The sequence below is a fragment of the Ambystoma mexicanum genome, chromosome 4q, assembly GCF_040938575.1.
Source record: "Ambystoma mexicanum isolate Mex_15411 chromosome 4q, UKY_AmexF1_1, whole genome shotgun sequence".
NCBI lineage: Eukaryota > Metazoa > Chordata > Amphibia > Caudata > Ambystomatidae > Ambystoma > Ambystoma mexicanum.
In genome coordinates this window covers 1,320,292,592-1,320,310,714 of record NC_090928.1, presented here as the reverse complement: position 1 = coordinate 1,320,310,714, position 18,123 = coordinate 1,320,292,592, and the positions used below count along the sequence as shown (strand labels likewise).

At 46.2% G+C, this 18,123-nt stretch overlaps 1 protein-coding gene across 1 annotated transcript in view; it reads left to right on the top strand.

The window, feature by feature from the left end:
- LOC138468444 (NXPE family member 1-like) overlaps positions 1–18,123 on the top strand; it is a 515,510-nt gene that overhangs the window by 453,736 nt on the left and 43,651 nt on the right. Inside the window, exon 6 of the mRNA XM_069608996.1 lies at positions 13,822–14,040. Within this exon, the coding sequence (XP_069465097.1) occupies positions 13,822–14,040 (219 nt within the window). The remainder of the gene's footprint in view (positions 1–13,821; positions 14,041–18,123) is intronic.

Here is an 18,123-nt window from a genome sequence, read left to right as displayed (position 1 = left end):
AACTGCATCACTTTAGCGCGAGCCTTAATCTTATCCAAACTGGATGACTGTAACGCTTTATATATAGCTAGTAACAAATACATCACATCCAAAATTCAGACCCTGCAAAACAATGCCCTGAGAGCCGCCTTAAGAATCCCTAAAAATGCCCATATATCTGACCTTAGGAGATCTGTCAACTGGCTTTCCACAAAAGATAAAATCCTCCGTAAAACTGCATCCTTGACACATAAATGCCTTAACCACGCAGCCCCACAATACCTCACAGACTAATTTACTAGACAAACAGCTTCTCGCCCGCTAAGAAAAGCCAACTCAAACCTCCTACTAGTACCTAGATTCAAGCTCACTAAGTCCGGTAGGAGTAGTTTCCCTGTTAAAGCAGCACAATATTGGAACTCCCTCCCCCCTGCCTTAAGGGAAGATCTCCCCTTCCCACAATTCAGATCTAGGCTCATTCACTGGCTAAAGGAACATGACGTCTGACCCTACCTCACCTGCTTCCTTCTTAGTACCTATTGTACATTTGAGACCTCATTGCTTTTGCTATATTTATGTGCTTCACATTTATTCATGCTACTTACTGTATATATCTATTCGCCCTGCCTGTTGTTTCATGCATACAGCATTGTAACCCTAGCTGTAAGTATTTGTGTCCATTGTGTAACCTAAGCTTAACAACCCTCTTTATGCTTTCGCGCCCGAATACCTCTGGGTCTGGTGCACAATATAAATAATAAAACAAAAAAACAAACAAACAAGAAATGGTTTCAGATTCCAGTGATAGGATTTGCTGGTGAAGATTATGACTTGGAATACCGGGTGCCATCAACATCTTTTTAGTCTCGGGCCCGATTTATTTGTTTTGAGGGAATTCCACGTCATCATTATTCAAGAGTTATGGGTTAAAAAAAAAAACATTACTCAGTGGTTATAAAATTCATTTCAAGGCATCTGAACAAGGTTCTTCGGGAAGGCCTTCTGGGGAATTACTACCTGCAATCAGAAATGACCTAGGTTGGGTCAGTTCTTTGATGTAGCCACCCTGGTGACCTGGCTGTGTTTCTGTCTCAAGGTTCCTCTTCCCTGGAGAGTGGGATGGAATTATTAATAATAAATATCTATTGGAATCACCTCTCTAGTCAGGGTAAGAACTCAGTAGGAGTAGTCAAAGAACTTTTACAGGAATGGCTGAGTAGAAGGAAAGGGTCACATGTAATTCTGCGGGAGATTAAAATTGTTATTGTGGGGATGGCTATGCTAAAAGGTATAGAAGTAGTAAACATTATACGGGTTTGGTGGTTGGTAGTGACCGTGATTGGATGTCTTTGTTTGACGAATGGGACTTTCACTGTCTCAACGTGTTATTTGCTGAAGGATCTCCATTAAAGAAAACATGGCATTCTAGTAGTGTAACATGGGTTCTGGATTATATCCTCCTCTCTAGTTCCTTGTTAAGTGTATGGTGGTGCTTTAAGATTCATGAGACAGTTGAACCCATAGACCTGGGTCCTTTAAGACGAGGTAGCAATACTTAGAGATGGATGGCAATGCAGAATTTACTCATACATCAATAATCAAACGCACTCGAGAAGTTGGCAAAACTTAGTGCTGTTTTATTCGCAATTATCTAAAACAGGGAGTTACAACAGACATCAATGGAGCACGTTCTCGATGAATTCCATTACAAAAAAACTTTTATAGTGAAAATGTGTAATCTTTGACATCACACTAAGTGGCAAACTACAAAAACCTACTTTGGGATATGATAGGCTTACCGGGAACATCTAAGAATACGTTCAATACTGATGGGGGTTGTGATTGGGTCTCTAACATCAGGTGGACAACTCAGCCCTCCTCTAGTGCAAGTCATCTTCATTATCACAAAATACACAACTATTCATTGGTTACACAAACTATAGGGCTCTCTGTTACGTGGCCCTCTGCAATTGGTTGGCACGCTTGTACTCTTCTGGAATATTCCACACGCCAGCAGCACGCAGGCTGCTACCTCAGGTTCTGGGAGGGTCAGCCTGGTCATGCCTCTGCACCCAATTAGCCCAACATGTATCATCACTCTTGCAGTCTGCCATTCAATTAAGTCTTTGAACGTGGCCTTGCAGAGGCTCTCTGTGCCTGAGAATAAAAGGGAGTGTGGCATGGTCTTATCTTCTGGTTACGGTGTAGCTCGACCCAAAGTCTATTTTCATCTGACCATGTGACTTGAGACCACATTTTCAAGCTCTTGGCTGCATATAATACTATTAAATGATGAAGTCTTGACTCCTTCCGTGTTCTTTCATGCCACCTCAAACAGAAGTTTGTTTCTTTCTCACGTTCATTTAACTACTTGACAGACAACCCAGCTCACGGTGGCCTTGACACTTGGTGCTGGGCCAGCCAGCCTTTCTTGAATTCTCCTTCACCATTAGCTATTTTACAACTGCGCCCTTTCCATTTACGGGGTTCAAGCCTTGCTAAAGTGCATCGTGGAACATCCAGGTTCTATACATTCATATGTATATACATTGGCACATCGCCGCAATCTATTCACTATGTAGCCAGCCTCAAGATCACTTTGTCTACTTGCGTTGCAACATCTGTACAAGTATAGAATGACTTTGCATTTTCTTCAGCGTTTCTTTGCACAAGCATCTTCATCTCGAGGCCGAAATGTTGCTTATCCTTAACACCTGGGCCTCATTAGGACCCTGGCGGTATGGGTTTAACGGCGCCATTAAAGGTGCCGGTGCCATTAAACCTGTACTGCCCTATTGTGAGGTTCCCTCGTGGGACCCGCTCTGGACATCTGGTCTTTGCGAGTCCCGCAGGGGGCCCGGGAGGTAAAAACGGGCCTGTTATTAAGGGGCCCGTTGTTAGCACCCTCCCCATTCCCATTGGGCCCTATGGGGGCTCGAATGGGAATGGGGATGGTCCGAATCCGGGTTCCCTGATGGAGACATACCGGGCCCTCCAAGGTCGGAATGGCCCGGTATTTCCCCATTCAGGGAACCCGGACCCGAATTTGGAGGCAGCCATGCCCTTTTTAAGGGCATGGCTGCCTCCAAACTCCTAATGAGGCCCCTGCTCTTTACTTTACTTTATTGATGTATATTGTGCACCACCGACCCGGAGGCTGAAGGGCGCCGGACACACACATATAACAGAAGGAGGAAAACGTCCGCCAGGCCCGAGGAGGCCACACAAAGCCGATATCAGCATATATAGACCAATGCATAGATGGAAATGTACATTCTAACTGAACAGGAATGTCTTTAGTTTCTTTCTAAAGACGTGTAGAAATGTCCTCTCTGAGAGTCAAGGGAATTGTGTTCAATGCAGCCGAAACTGCAGCGGAAAAAGCTCCCTTCGTGACCTGCGACATTCTACAGGCAGGAGTTTTTAGTTGTACGGAGTTGTTTGATCTCAAGTTATGTATATTGGCTTTTAATGCCAATACTTCCTTCAAGTAAACTGGGGCTGTGCTTCTCAAACACTTGTGAGTAATCAGTATAAGGCGAAAGGAGAGTCTTTCTTTTATGGGTAACCATTGAAGACTTCTCCTGGCCTCTGAGATATGGCCCCTTTATTGAGATCCATGATAACTCTCACTGTTTTGTTTTGCACCCCCTGAAGCAGGCTAATCTCCGCTTTCGGTAGACCAACTAGTAGGCTACTACAATAATCTATCCTGGAGCCCATCATGGTCCTGCCTAGTGTTTCACGGTTCTCTCTGGATATGAATGGGCGTGCATGTGCCATTAGCTAAATGTAATATGAGGCTGAAGAAACCAGGCTACTCACCTGTGCCTTCATATTCAGATTGTGGTCAACATAAACCACAAGCATCCTGATTTTATCATTATTTTGATCATACATCCATCAATTTGAATCTGGGAATATTCCAGCTCCATCTGGCGAGTTTTTGCTTCTGAGCCCACCAGCATCAACTCAGTTTTGCTGGTGTTCAGCGCGAGACCATTGTTACACTTCCAGCTTTGGATCAGGCTGTATAACCTATTTCTGTTAATCTCATCCTTCATAAGGGTGCCAGACATGGGAACGACACATTGTGTGTCAGCATAGTTTGTGAATTCAATGTTATTGCTTTCCAAGAAATCAAGAAAGGAACCAGTAAATATGTTATAAGAAATCGGAGACAAATAGGCCAAGCGAAAGCTCAGTTGATTGTGCATCTGCCATATCGCTGCTTACCCTGCATTGTTGTTCACTGAGGAAAGATCTGACCCAGCCTGCTGCTGACACTGAACACCCTGCCACCTCCTCCAACCTGGTGATCAATAGAGCATTGTCCACCAGGTCGAAGGCGGCGCACAGGTCGAGCAGCATGAGCATAACCATCTGTCCATTGTCCATATGTCAGAGCATCCTGGACTTAAGGTCTAACAGCGCTGTCTCTGTTCCATGGCTCTCCCCGGACCCAGACTGCCATCTGTTCAAAATGTCATAGGATCTGAGATGTACCAAAACTTGTGAGGAAGCCACTCGATCCAGGACCTTGAGTAAAAATGGAGAGTTGGAAATAGGGCCGTAATTCAATGGATCCAGCGGACAGAGACCGTTTATTTGCAACAGGGGGTAATCCAGGTGTTCTTGATACCTTTTGGGACACAACCATCCCTATAGGAGGCGTTGACAAATTTACATAGTGGGCCTCATTATGAGGTCGGTGGTAAGGGGTTAACGGCGCCAGTAAGGATATATCTAGAATATCTTTATAGATAACAGCAACCCCAGCAATCTTCAGATCTTATAGAATTTCTATGTTCTTTCGTCTTGTATATCTTTTCAGGGTGTGTCAGTGCTGCTTCGCATGGCATCACCAGTCTTCTTTCTTGCTCATCTCATTTTCACACTTTTTCCGGAACTCTGCCAAGAAGACCATAATTTCTTTGTGAATGCATATAGGGTTTTCTCAATGGACACCTTGTTTCAAGAATTATTTGTGGTACAGGCATCATCACTGGTACTGCACGTGTCCCAATTTCCAGTTCCCAACATATAGGCAACATGGAGGCAGAGCTTCTGGTAGGGGCTTTTGGCTCTTCCTCTACACTCCCCCCTCTGGGTGATTCATCGACCACTCTCTAATCAATCTTCACATCAAGACATCCTCGTCTGAAGAAATGCTTACTTGGAGTCCTTTCGGGTCATTACGACCTTGGAGGGGCATGGTTACCCCCTTACCGGGTACCGGGTCCGGGTTCCTTGAATGAGGGATTACCGGGCCATTCCAACCTTGGAGGACCCGGTAATTCCTCATTCAAGGAACCCGGACCCGGTACATCCCCATTCCCATTCGAGCTCAATGGGAATAGGGAGGGAGCTAAAAACGGGCCCGTTAAAAACGGGCCCGTTTTTAGCTCCCCGGTCTGCTGGTGGGACTCGCTAAGGGCACCTGGTTTTACCAGGCACCCTTTTTGGGTCTCGCGAACAGACTCGTAATGGGGCGCTAGGCGTTTGACGGCTCCGGCACCATTACTGGCGCCTTTAACCGCTTACCACCAAGGTCATAATGAGTCCCCATATCTTTATGACTCCTTTCAGGCATCCAGCTGATTTCACATGCTCATCAACACTCTTGGTCATAAGACTACATTGTCCATTGGGGAGGCACTAAATCCATCTTCCCACATACTTCTTGTGATTCTTCGGATACAGGAACTTTGTTCCCACAGGTGCATGGATGCTGGCCTTTATGCAGTCTCTGATTTCTTTGTCTGTCAGCTCTTTGGGTTCAAATTCTGATTCGACATCCATCACAATCTTCATTCCCACTGCTTTCTTCGCAGTCTTCTTGCACTGTGTGATTATTATCCTAATCAAACAGAACCCAAACACGAACTTCACCAACTGTTACGCTCACCTGGTTCCCACAGGGGCGTCGATCGGACCCGGACAGCTGCGGTCTACACCAACGTGATGGGTAGTAAAGAGATGACAGTCTGGACTGGCCCGCCTAATCTTGTCTGCTGGATTCGTAGAAGTATTCTCCTGCAAGTGGAGAAAGGGATTTAGCCACCCGTGGACTTTAGTGATGGCCCCCCAACAGTTCTCTTTCTCCCCACTAATCACCTCCGATATTCCCTTTTGGTAACCTCACCTTATGTTTTTAAATGATGAGCTCTCCATCCTGCATGGGATGCAGGGGTGCGTAGATACCAGTTACTTCACTGGGTTGAAGGTACTGGAGGAGGTCCAGAGGAATATTGACTCCAGTGTCTATAAAGTTAAAAGAGTTCAATATGTCCGATGTTCACTCTTGTTCCATTCCCTCGTTAGGTTGCAGCTGGGTCCAAAAGAATATTGCCTGGAGGCAGCTGATGGCATTCAGGTAAGAGTCTGTATTACCAAACACTCTCCGGTAAAAGTTGCATGAGTTTAACTTGCTGTTTTCTCTCCCTTTATAGGTAGGGCATAGGAAGATGCGGAGAATTAAAGGATAATACCTCCGGTGGTAAAGCAGGTAAGCCTATGATGGCAAAGAGATTGTCCTTGTTGGTTTTCTTGGCTCACCTTGTTGTTCCTTTTTTTTTCCCCCCAGGTGCTGGGTTTCGACGAAGAAAATGATGGAGGCAGCGCCGAGTTGAAAGATGCCGTGGACTGGTGAGTATAACGCGGCGCTGCTGCTGGCGAAGCGACACGTGCTGAAATAATGTCCTTCCTGGCTCGGAGATGTGCTGGGTCCGGAATCAGGTAAGGAATCAAATAATGTCTGTGATCTAATCTCTTCTCCTTTCTTTGCCTTTTGCCTAGGAGCTCTGGATTCGAGGCGGGAGTGGTAGAAGACTGGATGCTGACTTACAGAAACGGTGAGCGTCACGCTGCTGGATGCAGAATAACGCAAAGCATGGGCTGCTGTTCGGGTGTGGTTTAAATAGCCTGCAAAGTAGTCCCAGGTAAGAAGTTCCCCAGAACCACACCCGATTGAAAAATAGTCCCTGTAATAAAATAGTCCCATCCAGGCCTCACGTTGGCTTGGACTCATTTGCAGCATGGTCTGCATAAGATAAGTAAAGTCTATGAGCCTGGCGCCTATGGCGCTAGGACTGATTTCTATGATGAGCCTGGCGCCTAAGGCGCCAGGACTGAATCCAAACAGCCCCCAGCCGGGGCTGTTGGGGTTTTAATGAGTATCTGGATGCCTTCTCCCGGGGCTGATGGACTCAATCCCGATGCCCGGGGGTAGACATCATGACACCAACAGGGCTCCAAGGAACTTGAAAATGTTTGTCATCCATTGTGGAAGCCATGAGAAGATTGATGTGAACCAGCTGTCATCAGTAATGTCCTCCACTTCGTCTTCCATCTTGACATGTAGGTTTGTCAGCATCGATATGGCCTCAGTCAAGATCCCATTCTCGTCATCGTAAGAAGGTATGAATGTGCAACATGATTCTCCAATTTTGGCACAAACACCGCCATCCATAGTTGTAATCATATCCAAGACATATTTGTTCTGTAGAGTCATCAGTCCTATGGCTCTCAGCTCCTCCTTCATAGCATAAAATGCCTTCATGGTGGTGTTGATCGTCTGCAGAAGCTTCCATCTGGTTATCTGTAACCATTTGGTATTCACCATTGTCTGGATCCCAGGCATAAAGATAATAATAAACAGTGAAGAAGTCTTGCTGAACAATCTGTGTTCATATGGAATAGCATCAAAGACTTCTATCGATTTGGCTGAGAAATTATTTTCTCTCTTCATTCGATTTAGGAGTTCAGCAGGAGTTCTCTTTTTCCTCAGGTGAACATCTGCTTTAGGAAACTCGCCAATGTTTAGATCACTCTTTGGAATCACCAATGCTGGAACATGAACAATCACGATGGAACATAGTCCTCCCTGGTCTCCGGACAGCTTCATGAATGCTCTGGATCCACAGACACAGAAGTGATCCATTATTACCACTGTCCCGTCTTTCATTATTGGTACTTCAAAGATTCGTCCGCACTGCTGATTCTCTGTGACTTTCCTTGTGCTATTATTTCTGAAACATAGTGCTGTACTAGCCAGAGGCACTATCTGTAGTGGACCTCCTTTGTCTTCGACCCACTTTAGAAGCTTTGCAAGCCTCGGCCAGCAAGGTTTGCATCCTTTTTCCACTTGTTCAATAACTGGCTTGTGATGTCCAGTTACTGCCATAGCTCTTCATACGACTATGCCTTCTTCCCAGCCGTCCGGAGAAATTACTGTTCCCCAAATTCACATCTGGCCAGTTTCCTTGCAACTTCGAACTTCTTCATCAGTCTTCCCTTGACAGGTGAGCTTCCTGTTTATTTCCCATCTGATTCCACTTGCGCGTTCTCAATGTCACTGGGCCTAGTAAGATCGCTGTTTTGTTCTCCCCTGTTCCCCTCCCTTGCCTTGTCGCGCTCTGAAACACTTGTGTACGAGCGCGATAGAAATAAAATATCAATATCAATCAATCAATTCCAGCTCCCGTCATGCCACGGTGTTCATTTCTTATAACCTGATCTCTAGTGTGCGCTCTTTTTCTTGTCTTCAAATCTTGGACCTAATCATCTTCTTCTGGGGCTGACCATTCTGTTACCCATACCAAGGATGCTGTTCGTCCCTGGAACTGACCTCATGTATGGCAGAGTGCAAGGTGAGTCGGGCAATGAGCTGTGTGAACATCTATTTAAATAACTATGAATATCTTAGACTTTCCCACACATAAGGCAGGAGTGCGCACACATAGCAATCCTCCTTAGAAGTACCTTTTCCCACTTCTTTCATGTGCTGATACCACATGTTGTTCCCCAAATGTGCTGTACTGTCTAAATAATCATTTAATTCATAATCCTCCTCCCTTGCACTTTCTTAGGGCTCTTTCTTGACAGATGATCTCGTATAAGAAACTCATGAAATACATCAGTATACATTCTCCCTACTGGGGGAATCACAGGGTCATTTGTCAAAGAAATCGGTGCCTTGATATGAGCTACTGGAGTAGGAACAATTACATAAGGCCTTGTCCTTCTTATAGTGTCCAGTGCTGCAAAAGTAACTGGAGTGTGAAGGATTAACGCAACTCCTTCCCTTTGGGACCATTAAACAGTGTGGATCAATAGAAACAGAAAACCGATAATGGATTATGAACAGGCATAGATTATGCACCGATACATTAGGCTCCACCATCGATGTCGCTCCACACGTTGTTGACTCGGCTCACTTTCTGCAACTGCAATGTGCTCAATATACCACATGATTGCCTGTAATTACATTTAAGAAAGGTGTGTGGTAGGTTTGGGATGTATCTGTGGTAGAGTGATGGTGAAGGGGATTGCATGTCTGGAATGTGTTTGATCTGTCTGGATGGGGGTTGTTTGGTAGGTTGGTGATTTATCTGTGGTAGAGTGAATGTGAAGGGGGTTGCATGTCTGGAATGTGTTTGATTTGTCTGGATGGGGGGTTGTATGGTAGGTTTGGGATTTATCTGTGGTAGAGTGAGTATGAAGGGGATTGCATGTCTGGATTGTGTTTGATTTGTCTGGATGGGGGGTTGTGTGGTAGTGGTAGGTTGAGGGATTGTGTGTGGTAGAGTGAGTGTGAAGGAGATTGCATGTCTAGAATGTGTTTGATTTGTCTGGATGGGGGTTGTGTGGTAGGTTGGGGATGTCTGTGGTAGAGTGAGTGTGAAGGGGATTGCATGTCTGGAATGTGTTTGATTTGTCTGGAAGGGGGTTGTGTGGTAGGTTGGGGATTTATCTGTGGTAGGGTGAGTGTGAAGGGGATTGCATATCTGGAATGCGTGATTTGCCTGGATGGGGGGGTTATGTGGTAGGTTGGGGATTTACCTGTGGTAGAGTGAGTGTGAAGGGGTTGCATGTCTGAAATGTTTGATTTGTCTGGATGGGGGTGGTGTGGTAGGTTGGGGGATATGTCTGTGGTAGAGTGAGTGTGAAGGGGATTGCATGTCTGGAATGTTTGATTTGTCTGGATGGGGGGTTGTCTGGTAGGTTGGGGGATATGTCTGTGGTAGAGTGAGTGTGAAGGGGATTGCATGTCTGGAATGTGTTTCATTTGTCTGGATGGGGGTAGTGTGGTAGGTTGGGGATTTGTCTGTGGTAGGGTGAGTGTGAAGGGGATTGCATGTCTGGAATGTGTTTGATATTTCAGGATGGGGGTTGTGCGGTAGGTTGGGGGATGTGTCTGTGGTAGAGTGAGTGTGAAGGTGATTGCATGTCTGGAATGTGTTTGGTTTCTCTGGATGGGGGTTGTGTGGTAGGTTGGGGGATTTGTCTGTAGTAGAGTGAGTGTGAAGGGGAGTGCATGTCTAGAATGTGTTTGATTTGTCTGGATGGGGGTTGTGTAGTACGTTGGGGATTTGTCTGTGATAGAGCGAGTGTCAAGGGGATTGCATATCTGGAATGTGTGTGATTTGTCTGCATGTGAGTTGTGTGGTAGTTTGAGGGAGTGTGTGTGGTAGAGTGAGTGTGTAAGGGGATGCATGTCTGTAATGTGTTTGATGTGTCTGGATGGGGGTTATCTGGTAGGTTGGAGATTTGTTTGTGGTAGAGTGAGTGTGAAGGGGATTGCATGTCTGGAATGTGTTTGATTTGTCTGGATGGGGCTTGTCTGGTAGGTTGGGTATTTGTCTGTGGTAGAGTGTGAAGGGGGATGCATGTCTGGAATGTGTTTGATTTGTCTGGATGGGGCTTGTATGGTAGGTTGGGGATTTGTCTGTGGTAGAGTGAGTGTGAAGGGGATTGCATGTCTGGAATGTGTTTGATTTGTCTATGTTAGGGATAATTCTCAAAATGTGCTAAATTATCTTACCTTTTGATACCCCCAGCAACTTTGCTGGGTTTCTAGGATTTGATTTTTCTACCTGGGAAGAGTGTGAGCCTTTTTTTTCCCCACTCTTCCATGTATTTTGATGTGTGTTTTACTTGTGTGTTCTTTGGCTATGGAGTTTTAAAACAACTCCAGTGGCATCATCCTTTTCTGTGTGTCACACAGCACCTTCAGTGCAGTGGCACAGGGATGTCTTACAGACTTCCCAAGGTTTAAATACCTTCTCTGGGGCTGACTACTGTCTCTCAGAGCATGTAGAGTTAAATTGACTTTACTAGTCTCTATAAATGTATTGACCCGGCACACACTATCTTACTATACAGTGCTGGAGTGGTTGCCTAGCTTCCCCTGAATCAAAACACTCATGTAACAGTCAAATGTTACCCTTTCCTACTTTAAATGGCTGGTGGCAGTGGTTTAGATCAACTATCGTATTTTTTCCCGATCGCTAACAACAGTAGCTAAAAATCGAGCCAGCCATGTTTTCCAATATGGCACCCAAGACCTATCTGTAAAAACAGACTCTGGTCGACTTTTTTTGCCATTTCTTTTAGGAAAAGTCCTTCTTGTGTTTGTCTCTGCATGCCAAACCAGGTTTGGTCCCTTTGTTCGTTGGCCTTTGGCGGGCTTCAGCACTGAAGCCCTCCTCTGGCGCCTGAGTGTCTGGGGTGGACAGGATGTGAGGGAGGTGCCCGAAACTCCCTGTGCTTAGTCTCCTAGAAGACCTGAATGCACTGTGGCGTGATTGGTCGGCTGGCTGTCCGACAAGGACAGCCACCATGCTGTGTGAGTGACAGCCAAGCTGGAATGAATGGGGGAAAACTGTTTAAAAGCAGGTCTCTGGGACTTGGAAAGCAGAGTCGACCACTGGAACAAAAGAACCGAAGACGAGCTGAAGGAAGAGGACTCCTGGATGACTGGTGAAGCCCTGCTGCAGGTCTGAATTGCCTGAAACTCGACAGAAGCCCTTCAACGTTAACTTCTTCCCTTGAGTTTGGTGGGAACAACCAACTCGTAAGCCACCTGAACACCATCACCATCTGGTCGAATTTTCCTCAGAGTGCTGTTGAAAACCGGATAGACAGAGGGAAGGAAACCAGCTTGTGAACTTTAAGGCACTCACACCTTAAACCGATGTTTAGCCAAGCTTGTGGCCTCTTCCCTGGGCAGTGCAGGAACCTCCCAACGTCGTCCTTCTTGTCCCCACGACTGAAGCTCATGAACAGCGAGATCTACGCGAACTGCCAGGAACAACTTCCTCAGCTACAGCTTTCTTCATTTTAAAGGTACTGTGCAAATGCGGTCCGGAAATCTTTTCGGCCATTGAGAAAGTGCGTGAAACGTTGCTCAGCAGCAAAGGCTTGTCCTTCCCTAAACATTCGTCAAACCTTTCGTCTAGCCAAATTCTTTTAAACTCTGTGGCAAAGACTTAACCGTTATCTACCAGAACTGTGCTATCCAATGCAAAGACTCTGAACCATTGACTTTGTCTCAAGCCTATGAGAAGAATTGCTGGTTGTAGTTACCCTTTGCCCTGCCTGTGAATGTATTTGGGCTCTCTATTCTTATAACCTTATCTTTTTACCCCTTTAATAAGTATCTGAAGTGCCATTTTGCTCCCACTTCAGGGGAACTGAACTTGTTCATTTACTTACCGGTTGTGTTTTTGTGGTTTATTAGTGTGTGATAATTGAACTGCTTATGCTAGTGTAATGTTTTCTAACTGAATGATTAAATAAATGTACATTCTTTTACCAAGAAACCTTGAGTACGTGTTTATTTGAATCACTGTATTAGTTGGTCCTTTGTGTAACTTGTTCTACTGCTCACTTAAACTCTTGAGATAAGTCTGGCTGCTCAGCCATCGCTACCACTTTACTGTGTAGTACAGGCTTGTACCAAAGGTATAATTGTGCTTCTTGTAGTCCTAATTGCGTGTAGTGTTTCCAAAGGGTACTGCATGTGATTCTGCCTAACAGTCTGGATGGAGGATTATCTGGTAGGTTGGGGATTGTCTGTGGTAGAGTGAGTGTGTAAGGGGATTGCATGTCTGGAATGTGTTTGATTTGTCTGGATGGGGGTAGTGTGGTAGGTTGGGGGATTGTGTGTGGTAGAGTGAGTGTGAAGGGGATTGCATGTCTGGAATGTTTTTGATTTGTCTGGATGGGGGTTGTGTGGTAGGTTGGGGGATTTGTCTGTAGTAGAGCGAGTGTGAAGGGGATTGCATGTCTGGAATGTGTTTAATTTGTCTGGATGGGGGTGTGTGGTAGGTTGGGGATTTGTCTATGGTAGGGTGAGTGTGAAGGGGATTGCATGTCTGGAATGTGTTTGATTTGTCTGGATGGGGGTAGTGTGGTAGGTTGGGGGATTGTGTGTGGTAGAGTGAGTGTGAAGGGGATTGCATGTCTGGAATGTTTTTGATTTGTCTGGATGGGGGTTGTGTGGTAGGTTGGGGGATTTGTCTGTAGTAGAGCGAGTGTGAAGGGGATTGCATGTCTGGAATGTGTTTTATTTGTCTGGATGGGGTTGTGTGGTAGGTTGGGGGATTGTGTGTGGTAGAGTGAGTGTGAAGGGGAATGCATGTCTGGAATGTGTTTATTTGTCTGGATTGGGGGTTGTGTGGTAGGTTGTGGGATTGTGTGTGGTAGAGTGAGTGTAAAGGGGATTGCATGTCTGGAATGTGTTTATTTGTCTGGATTGGGGGTTGTGTGGTAGGTTGTGGGATTGTGTGTGGTAGAGTGAGTGTAAAGGGGATTGCATGTCTGGAATGTGTTTATTTGTCTGTATTGGGGGTTGTGTGGTAGGTTGTGGGATTGTGTATGGTAGAGCGAGTGTAAAGGGGATTGCATGTCTGGAATGTGTTTATTTGTCTGGATTGGGGGTTGTGTGGTAGGTTGTGGGATTGTGTGTGGTAGAGTGTAAAGGGGATAGCAGTGTGGTTTAATCAAGACACTCAGATTTGATTCTTCATAACTTTTCCTTTACGCTTGACTTTGCAGATGAGACTGCCCCTGTGAAGGAGAAGTGTAAGACAGGAATGGAGGTTCAATTTCCTGGAGGTTACTTTCTGCAGAACGTCTGGCACCCCATCTCCTGCAGCATGACCAGATACACCGCAGAGGCTGAGATCAATGGCTGCCTTAAGGGGAAGTCCCTGAACCTCATGGGAGACTCCACCCTTCTCCAGTGGATGAGATACTTCACCAGCACCCTCCCAAGTAGGTCAGCCGTATGTCACATGCTCATGTGTGCTGGAGCGGTGGGTGGCCCACCCTCACGCACAATGCTAGTAGCACAGGCCATCCAGTTAATGTGGATATGTAGCTCCCACGTCTGCCATTTCCATGACTTTGCCAATGCCAAAGGTATTTTCTGTAGCGCACCGCTGTCATTGGTACGACTTTGCAGCATATGTGCAGCTCCTGCAAAGCTCTGGTGTCAGTCTAACAGCAGTGGGTGTCGGAGTCAATCGTGCCTTTGTGTTGTGACTAAGTCAAGGATGTGTCAGAGGGGTACTCCGAACTCACAATGCAAATTTGTCACTGTAGCTAGTGTGTGTGGCTCAATGTTGTTAGTCATACAACTGTAATTTCAAAATAAGTGACTTTGGAAGATAGAAATATTACATAAGATATTTATTGGGAGTTATGCCTTTTTTGCCCAATGTGGCTAAATGTTGCTAAGGTAGGCTGTAAAGTGAGTAGTGCATGCAGTGCAATGTGGCTAGATGTTGCTAAGGTAGGCTGTAAGGTGAGTAGCGTGTGCAGTCCAATGTGGCTAGAAGTTGCTAAGGTAGGGTGTACAGTCAGTAGTGCGTGCAGTCCAACGTGGCTAGATGTTTCTAAACTAGGCTGTAAAGCGAGTAGTGTGTGCAGTCCAATGTGGCTAAATGTTGCTAAGGTAGGCTGTAAAGTGGGTAGTATATGCAGTCCAATGTAGCTAGATGTTGCTAAGGTAGGCTGTAAAGTGAGTAGTGCGTGCAGTGAAATGTGGCTAAATGTTGCTAACGTAGGCTGTAAAGTGGGTCGTACATGCAGTCCAATGTGGCTAGATGTTGCTAAGGTAGGCTGTAAAGTGAGTAGTGCGTGCAGTTCAATGTGGCTTGATGTTGCTAAGGTAGGCTGTAAAGTGAATAGTGCATGCAATCCAATGTGGTTAGATGTTGCTAAGGTAGGGTGTACAGTCAGTGGGGCGTGCAGTCCAACGTGGCTAGATGTTGCTAAGGTAGGCTGTAAAGCGAGTAATGTGTGCAGTCCAATGTGGCTATATGTTGCTAAAATAGGCTGTAAAGTGAGTAGTGCCTGCAGTGCAATGTGGCTAGATGTTGCTAAGGTAGGCTGTAAGGTGAGTAGCGCGTGCAGTGCAATGTGGCTAGATGTTGCTATGGTAGGCTGTAAAGCGATTAATGCGTGCAGTCCAATGTGGCTAAATGTTGCTAATGTAGCCTGTAAAGTGGGTAGTACATGCAGTCCAATGTAGCTAGATGTTGCTAAGGTAGGCTGTAAAGTGAGTAGTACGTGCAGTGGCAATGTGGCTAGATGTTGCTAAGGTAGGCTGTAAAGTGAGTAGTACGTGCAGTGGCAATGTGGCTAGATGTTGCTAAGGTAGGTTGAAAAGCGAGTAGTGCATGCAGTCCAATGTGGCTAGATGTTGCTAAGGTAGGCTGTAAAGCGATTAACGCGTGCAGTCCAATGTGGTTAAATGTTGCTAAGGTAGGCTGTAAAGCGATTAGTGCGTGCAGTCCAATGTGGCTAGCTGTTGCTAAGGTAGGCTGTAAAGTGAGTAGTACGTGCAGTGGCAATGTGGCTAGATGTTGCTAAGGTAGGTTGAAAAGCGAGTAGTGCATGCAGTCCAATGTGGCTAGATGTTGCTAAGGTAGGCTGTAAAGCGATTAACGCGTGCAGTCCAATGTGGTTAAATGTTGCTAAGGTAGGCTGTAAAGCGATTAGTGCGTGCAGTCCAATGTGGCTAGCTGTTGCTAAGGTAGGCTGTAAAGCGAGTTTTGCGTACAGTCCAATGTGGCTAGATGTTGCTAAGGTAGGCTGTAAAGCGAGTTTTTCGTACAGTCCAATGTGGCTAAATGTTGCTAAGGTAGGCTGTAAAGCGATTAGTGCGTGCAGTCCAATGTGGCTAGATGTTGCTAAGGTAGGCTGTAAAGCGAGTAGTGCGTGCAGTCCAATGTGGCTAGATGTTGCTAAGGTAGGCTGTAAAGCGAGTAGTGCGTGCAGTCCAATGTGGCTAGATGTTGCTAAGGTAGGCTGTAAAGCGATTAACGCGTGCAGTCCAATGTGGCTAGATGTTGCTAAGGTAGGCTGTAAAGCGATTAACGCGTGCAGTCCAATGTGGCTATATGTTGCTAAGGTAGGCTGTAAAGCGATTAATGCGTGGAGTCCAATGTGGCTAGATGTTGCTAAGGTAGGCTGTAAAGCGATTAACGCGTGCAGTCCAATGTGGCTATATGTTGCTAAGGTAGGCTGCAAAGCGAGTAGTGCGTGCAGTCCAATGTGGCTATATGTTGCTAAGGTAGGCTGTAAAGCGATTAATGCGTGGAGTCCAATGTGGCTAGATGTTGCTAAGGTAGGCTGTTAAGCGAGTAGTGAGTGCAGTCCAATGTGGCTAGCTGTTGCTAAGGTAGGCTGTAAAGCGAGTAGCGCTTGCAGTGGCTTGCACAGTGCAGGACTGGATTCTGGCATTAGGTTTTTCATGGGTGATACCATTCCATAAGAGTCCAGCCTGAGTGCTAGGATTCAGATTTGGGTTTTCCTCACTTTAGGTTTATCTGCAGGTTGTGGAGGGACGAGTGATACTAGGGTGATGCTAGAGATGTCCCATCACTTGACACTTCCGACTGCTTTTTGGTTGAGGCCTGCCTGTTGTCCAATGTGGCCCCTGCACTGAGTTAATTAGCAATGACCTAATCTAACATACTGGACAGCTTTAAGAGATTGCTGTAAACGAGTCCAGCGAGGGGTGCATCACAGACCAGCGCAAGTAATCCTGCAAATCTCTGAGATGATTCAGAGGTGTTTATTTGAATGATCAGAGCCTGAGAGGCCATCCCTCTCCTTCTCTTCTAAAGAGCGCCGATCCTGCCTCTCCCATGGGTCCCTACACCCAGGATTGGTCTATACAACAGGTTCAAACCCTACTGTCTAAGTCCACACTTGTACTAGATGTGAAGACCTGAATGCCTAACCTTATCTAAATGCGCCTTATCTGTCTAAGCTCCCTCAGAGGCTTCGTCAGAGACTTCCTCAGAGACTTTCTCAGAGACTTTCTCAGAGACTTCCTCAGAGACTTTCTCAGAGACTTTCTCAGAGACTTCCTCAGAGACTTTCTCAGAGACTTCCTCAGAGACTTCCCCAGAGACTTCCTCAGAGACTTTCTCAGAGACTTCCTCAGAGACTTCCTCAGAGACTTTCTCGACAAACCCACCTTTCACTCACACAAACACTTGCATTAATTCTCTGTACTTTCTCTCCTAAACACGCCTGCTGCTCTTTCATGCGCACTCACAGCGCAGTATCACCTACACTTACTAACTAATGCTTCAGCTGCTGTCAACATCACCTCCACATTCCACTCCATCGTTGGTCCTTCTGCTGGTCCCTTGGTCTTCCACCTCCACCTTCTCTGACTTCACCTGAACAACCATCAACTTCCTGTATTGTAGGTTCTCTTTTGACCCCTCCCTGTGCTCTGATTGGTCCTCTGACCCTGGCCAATATGGCTGTGTCATCCCCGCCCATGAGGGAGCAGAATTACAAAATGCTTTAAAATGTGATTTAAGTCCCACCATTTTCTCTGCTTGGGGCTCCTGTGCTGCGGGAATAGTGGCCTGCGCTGCACAGCGTAATGTCCATGTTAGGGAACCAAGGACTGATGCTCTGTGAGGTAAGTACGGTCTATGTGAGCGGCTGACGCTCTGTTCTAAGTCCCTTGAGGTCCAGGAGCCCCCCTCTGAACACCTCCTCAGGAGTCCTGGGGCAGCATGTGGAGCGCAGTTTCGGAGACTGCCACGTAGGTGCTCCAGCTCCTGTCTCTGTTCTTCCCCTTCCTGCCCCACTGATGGCACAGTGCTTGGGTACATTGGCTTCTGTGTAAAATGGGTCTCTCTCTCTGGAGGGTTTATTTCCCCGCAGGAGCATTCACAAGTCTCTATGTTGGGTGCTGATGGTTCTCCTCCACATACGTGTTCACCCTCCTGATGTGTTAGGTTTCTGAAGGGAGAAGTGAAAACTCTGCCAGTATTTGGGTCATAGCCCTGCAGTGATGCAATTTGATACTGCACTTTGTCACAG